General features: G+C 40.7%; 1 protein-coding gene across 1 annotated transcript; it reads left to right on the forward strand.

Annotated features, from left to right (window-relative positions):
• The first annotated feature begins 694 nt into the window (after nt 1-694).
• On the forward strand, nt 695-1,495 carry LOC142167809 (uncharacterized). The gene is made up of 2 exons (XM_075227802.1): nt 695-1,240; nt 1,346-1,495. Exons 1-2 carry the CDS (start codon nt 695-697, stop codon nt 1,493-1,495), a joined length of 696 nt encoding a protein of 231 aa, XP_075083903.1.
• The last annotated feature ends 5,401 nt before the right edge of the window (nt 1,496-6,896 follow it).

The following is a 6,896-nucleotide window of genomic DNA, read 5'->3' on the forward strand; positions in this document are numbered from 1 at the left end:
CCTTTGTTTTATTTCTTCACCTGTTTTTCAATCCTTTAGTTGTAGATTATAGTTTCTTTAGTTCCTTTGTTTTATTTCTTCACCTGTTTTTCTGACATTTATTTGTAGATTATAGTTCCCATTAGTTCCTTTATTTTATTTCTTTACCAGTTTTGCGACCTTTAGTAGTAGATTATATTTCGGTAATTCATTTTTGTCACTTGTTTTCGGGATAGTGCTGCATAGTGACTCCTAGATTATAGTGGCTTTGGTGAACGATGGTAGGGTAAGGTCTTATCCTCGGAGGTGTCAGCGAGGGGGAGGGGGTGCGGCTAAGGGAGCTACTAGGCTGAGAGTGGGGTCTTGGAACATAGGAACTTTGACTTGGAAAATCTGTAGAGTTAGCGAAGATTCTCGAGAAAAGGAAGATTAATATAGCTTGTGTATAGGAGACTAGGTGAGTAGGAGATAAGGCACGGGATGTGGGCAGTTTCAAACTTTGGTATTCTGGGAGGATAGGGGCAGGAACGGGGTAGGTATCTTGGTTGATAAGGACCTATGTAAACTAGTGGTGGAAGTTAGGAGGGTGAATGACAGGCTGATGACTATTAAGCTAGTTGTTGGAGGTTTTACTTTGAACATAATCAGTGCGTACACACCCTAAGCAGACTTGGATGAGGAAGTCAAGAGGTGTTTCTGGGAGGATTTGGATGAGATGGTGCGTGGTATCCCGCATACCGAGAAGCTTTTCATAGGAGGAGATTTCAACGGCCACATTGGAGCGATGTCTGGGGGGTATGATGATGTGCATGGTGGCTTTGGTTTTGGAGATAGAAACGGAGGAGGAACCTCTATGCCGGACTTTGCTAGAGCATTTGATTTGGAGATAGCAAACTCAACTTTTTCAAAGAAGAGGGATCACTTGGTCTCCTTTCGGAGTTCGGTGGCCGAGACTCGGATTGATTATTTACTCTGCACGAAGTCTGATAGAGGTCTTTGCACGGATTGCAAGGTCATCCCGAGTGAGAACCTCTCCACCCTTCATAGGCTCCTGGTCATGGACCTTGAGATCACGAGGAAGAGAAAGAGGAAAAAGAGGGCAATGTATAGCCAACATAGGATAAATTGGGGAGCCTTGACGGAAGCTAAAGTGCAGGAGTTGGGGGTCAAGCTGGTGACTATAGGGGCTTGGGGGAGTAGTGGTGATGCAAGCGCTATGTGGACCACAACTGCGATGTACATTATGAAAGCCGCAAGAGAGGTATTAGGGGTCTCAAAGGGTTACTCTAGTGGTCACAAGGGAGACTGGTGGTGGAATGGAGAGGTTCAAGGAAAAGTAAAAACCAATAAATCAGCGTATCTGAAGCTAGTGGAAAGTGTAGACGAGGAGGAGAAGAGGGCGAATAGGGAGAATTATAAGTTAGCTAAGAAAGACGTAAAGCTAGCAGTTACGGCGGCCAAGACTGCAGCTTTTAGCCGTTTGAATGAGGAACTCGAGGGCCGAGGTGGGGGATAAAAGGTTGTTCAGGTTAGCCAAGGCGCAATAAAGGAAGGCTCGTGACTTGGACCAAGTGAAGTGCATCAAGGACGAAGAAGGTAGAATTTTTTGGATGAGGGGCTTATCCGTCAGAGATGGCAGACCTACTTCCATAGTCTCTTGAACGATGAGGGGGATATGAGCATTGTACTAGGTGATTTGGAACTCTCTGGGAGTCGTTGTGACTTTGGGTATTGTAGGTGGATTATATTTGATGAAGTTGAGGGGGATATGCATAAGATGAGCAGGGGCAAAAGGACCAGGCCGGATGAAATCCCGGTGGAGTTTTGGAAGAGCGCGGGCAAGGAAGGCATGGAGTGGCTCACTAGGTTATTTAATGTTATTTTTAGAACGAATAAGATGCCCGAAGAGTGGAGGTGGAGTACGATGGTTCCTGTATACAAGAACAAGGGTAATATCCAAAATTACAATAACTATCGGGGTATCAAACTTCTTAGCCATACTATGAAAGTCTGGGAGAGAGTGGTAGAGCTAAGGGTGAGTAGGACTGTGTCTATTTCTGAGAACCAGTTCGGGTTTATGCCGGGGCGTTTGACTACAGAAGCTATCCACCTTGTTAGGAGATTGATGAAGCAGTATAGGGAGAGAAAGAAGGACTTGTATATGGTGTTCATCGACTTAGAAAAGGCGTATGATAAAGTTCTGAGAGAGGTTTTTTGGAGATGTTTGGAGGCTAAAGGTGTACTGGTTGCCTACGTTAGGTTGATTAAGTACATGTATGATGGAGTAAAGACCCGAGTAAGGATGGTGGGTGGGGACTCAGACTATTTTTCGGTTATGATGGGGTTGCATCAGGGGTCGGCACTCAACCCTTTTTTGTTTGCTTTGGTGATGGATGTACTGACGCGCCACATCCAAGGAGAGGTGTCGTAGTGTATACTATTTGCAGATGATATTGTATTGATTGACGAGACACGAGACAATGTGAACGTGTAATTAGAGATATGGAGGCAGACCCTGGAATCTAAAGGTTTCAAGTTGAGAAGGACCAAGACAGAATACTTGGAGTGTAAGTTCAGTGGCGAGACTCAAGGAAGGGAAGGGGAGGTGAGGCTGGACTCGTAGGTCATCCTTAGGAGAGGGAGTTTTAAGTACCTTAGGTATATTATTCAGGGGGATGGGGAGATTGATAAAGATGTCACCCATCGTATTGGGGCAGGATGGATGAAATGGAGACTCGCTTCCAGTATTTTGTGTGAGAAGAAGGTGCCATTGAAACTTAAGGGTAAGTTCTACATAGTGGTGGTCAGACCAACGATGTTGTATGGGGCTGAGTGTTGGCCAGTCAAGATCGCTCGTGTCCAGAAGATGAAGGTATCAGATATGAGGATGTTGGGATGGATGTGCGGGCACACCAGGTTAGATAGGATCAGAAATGAGGTTATTCGCGACAAGGTGGGTGAGGCCCCTATTGAGGACAAGATGCGGGAAGCGTGGATTAGGTGGTTTGGTCATGTGAGGAGGAGGAGCACAGACGCCCCGGTGAGGAGGTGTGAGAGGTTGATATTGGAGGGCCTACAGAGAGGTAGAGGTAGGCCAAAGAAGAGGTGGGGAGAGGTTATTAGGCAAGACATGGCGCAACTTCAACTGACCGAGGACATGACCATTGATAGGAAGGTATGGAGGTCGAGGATTAGGTGTTGATATCCAATTTTGCCCTCATATTTTTTCAAATAATATAAATACTTTCAAAACATCATTTTGCATCATTATTTAGTTTACAAATCTTTACAAGCATTTTTCTAGAAAAAATTATAATTTTTAGAGCTTTAAAATTAATTTTTCTGCATTTAAATTACTTGAATAATTTATTAATTACTCCTTTCAATTATTTTGGGATGACTTAATTACCTAAATTATAATTTGCATTCATAATACACGTTTCATATATTTTTACTTCATTTTATATAATTACATTAGTATTTTAAAAGCTATTTGCACAATTTTGCGGTAATAGCCTATACTCGTACATAATTTCTTTTTATTTATACCAAAATAGCACAATTTCTACTATTATATAAACCCCTCCCCATTCCCCTTTAAGGGGAGAGATGGGAATCGACATATTTTCACTAAAAGATTTGAGGCTTTGTTCTGCTATTCTCTTGTTCTGTATTCTGGTTTTGGCCGGCTGAAAGCCAAGGCCACTAAGACTCTGTTATTAAACCTTCTCTTGGTGCGAGCATTTTTTGGAGTTCTTTCGAAGCTCCTGGGAACTTTGACGCATTGAGATTCTGGGTTCTTGTAGAATTTTTGCTCTTTACTGTTATTCGTTTAACTGGTAAGTTACTGGACTTCTGCAATTTCATTCTTATATGCCTGTGATTCGCATATGTTCTCACTTCTGAAATTCATAGCTTAATATGTTTCTTGACTGCCCTTGCGTCCAATTCGGCTAGCTTTACCTCAGTTTTAGGTCTCTTTAGCATTTAATTTCACATAATATGGCTACTCTGAAACATGCTTATGCCTAATTTGAGCAATTTAGATTCTCTTAAATCCGTTTAGCCAATGTGTTCTGAACTACTGCTGTGTGTGACCTTTGTACTTGTTAGCATCTCTTTAGTGTTTAGTTCTGCTTAAAATGTCAATTCTGTTATTTGAATATGCTTCATCTGCATAATTTGTACTTTCTTTAGTTAATTAGTCTATTGTGTCCAAAACCTGAATGTTTACATTTACTATCCGATATGAGCTTGTTTTCCCATTCTGTTCTGAATCTCTGTAATGGTAATCTTGCCTATGTAGTATATTTTAAGTCTGTGTTAAGATCCTTCTCTACCAACCATAACTAATTCCCTGTTAATATGTCCCTCAACATGTTTTTGGCTCACTTGATTCACCAGTAATTGTCATAATATGTGTTGCCCCATCATGCCTAATGCATGTTCTATTGTCTGATGTGAAATTAACATGGCAATTTTATGGAACTAGGATATATACTTAGCATAATTTGGACCACTAGGTTTTCACTTGTTTGGTATTGGGCATTCGTGCATGATAATCTTTGTCAATCCAGCAAACTTGTTCTTTCCTTAACTCTGCCAATATGTGACTGCCTATGTGCTAAATGTTGAACCTGCTTCAAAATCTTTACTAAATTTTCTTTTAAATCCTGTGACATGTTCGATTATCTCCTCTATATGCTCAACTTAGCCATGTTTGTTTTAAATTATAAGTGTATCCTTAAATTCCTGCGTCTCAACCTTGGTCCACTCTCCTTCACTTGTTACCTATGCTCTCTTAAATTTCTCATTCTTAGCCGGCTGAAAGCCAAGGCTACCTAGGCTTTATTGCTGACCTCCCTAGTGTGAGCACTGCTCGGGGTCCATTTGAGGCCCTTGTGAACTCTGACACACTAGGATTTGGGTCCTTAGTCATTCCCTGAAACTTAAACTACCCCCATTCAACCCCTCTTTTCCTATTATCTATTTGATGAATACAGCTCCTTGTTAGAAGTCTGGGTATGCTGTGTGAGAATTGCTGAAGGCCCAGACAATACTGGGTATTTTATCTGGGCATGTTGTGGGCCTATTGTCATTATTTGTATAACATTTGTATCTTACTCATTAATGGGCATGTAATAACATTTTATAAATGATTGGGGTGTTAGTAAAGTGGGGAGTGGGTAGATTTCTAATATTTGCATACCAAATGGGTAGATAATATGCCTATAGGACTCAATGATTTACTTGTTATATATATGCTATTCAATCACTATGTGCACTATAGAAATCATGCCATTAGGGGAAGCATACACACACACACAGTCTGCGAGCAAACGTGGATTCAAAGTGCTGCAATCATGCTTACTACTACATGCTACTAGAAAATCTGCCTATAGGAATAAATGTCATTGATTTCAATTCGCATCAGCATTCACTAGAAATCATGCCTACAGTATTCTGACTTCTCCGTTTGCCACTATCACCTAAAAAATATGCCTATAGGATTAAGGTATGACGATAAAATCAGCTATAAGTTCTGAACGTTAGAGATCCTGCCTATATGATATAATTACTCACCATAATTTGTTAATGTTAAATCGCTCAAACATTGTTTCATGTATGCTATTCTTAGAAAGCATGAATAATTCTGGGCTTTCCTCCAATAGATTTCATTGTCACCTAGTGATTCACATCTAGACACAGCATCTATAGGTTAAATAACTGGAAATCTGCAATCTCAAATCAGCATGCGACAATCGTATAATTATTTTAAGATAAGCAGTGCCTAGTCTTTGAAACTGCTTGTATGTTTTAATGCATAGTCACATAGAAATCATGTCTATAGGGCTTAAGGTTCTTAATTTTGAAACGGCCTAACATGAAAACCTGTTTCGCGTGCATTTGTTGCTTAAGTGTGGAGGCTAACTTGAGCCCTTAACTGCTATATTTGAAGTCCAATATGTGTTTTGTATGTCGCCTAGTTTTGACATTTTGAGCAGCCTAGATAAGGTCTAGAACTACCTAAATAAAGGTCCAAAGCCTCCTGGACCATAGGCGTGGGACGGGTAGTGCATGTATAGGGCACGATCTAGAATTGAATTAGAACGCTTTTAGGTAAATAACGTTAACCTAGTAATCGGGTAGCAGGAGATGATAGTCTGTGCCCGCTGAATAATATGAGTAACTCCCTACCATAAGGGAGTTGCGAAATATTACTTATGTTGCACGGGGTGATCCTTTAGGCTAAAAAACTTATGACCCCCTTTTCCCTTTCTATGTCTACTGTTAGAATTAGAATAGATGTATCTATATATTTGTATTAAGACTTTTGTAATAAAATTCTTTGACCTTTATATTCCCTTTGCTTATTTGATCACTTAGCCTAATCCACATAATTTTAAGTTCGGCCGGGACCCATAGTTCTGGACCTCGAAGAGTGCCTAACACCTTCTCTTTGAGGTAATTTGAGCTCTTACCCGATCTTTGGTGGCGTTGACTAGTCAAACAGAGTTATCTGCACAATAGATGCCCTAACACACCCTAAAAATTACTAGGTGGCGACTCTTATTCTTTTAATACTCTATCTGCCATCCAAAAGAGTTGTCTCACGTCGAGGCCCACTCTGGCGAGAAAACGGGATGCAACAGCATGACGACTCTGTTGGGGATACTTAGGCTCTTACCATAATGAACTTGGCTTATGTGGATTATCTTCTTTGTTATAATAGGCACATCCTTTCCCTTCTCCACCTTTATTTGTTTAAATTTGTTTTAACATGCACATCCCTTTCCCGTTATTTGCTATGACTGCTCTTCATTTGACTACTATATCATGCCTCTCCCGTCCCTACTCCCTTACTTGCTTTATTATATTCTCGCATATATTCCATGAACTAACTTCTCCCTTTGTCT

Source organism: Nicotiana tabacum, chromosome 2 (assembly GCF_000715075.1).
Source record: "Nicotiana tabacum cultivar K326 chromosome 2, ASM71507v2, whole genome shotgun sequence".
NCBI lineage: Eukaryota > Viridiplantae > Streptophyta > Magnoliopsida > Solanales > Solanaceae > Nicotiana > Nicotiana tabacum.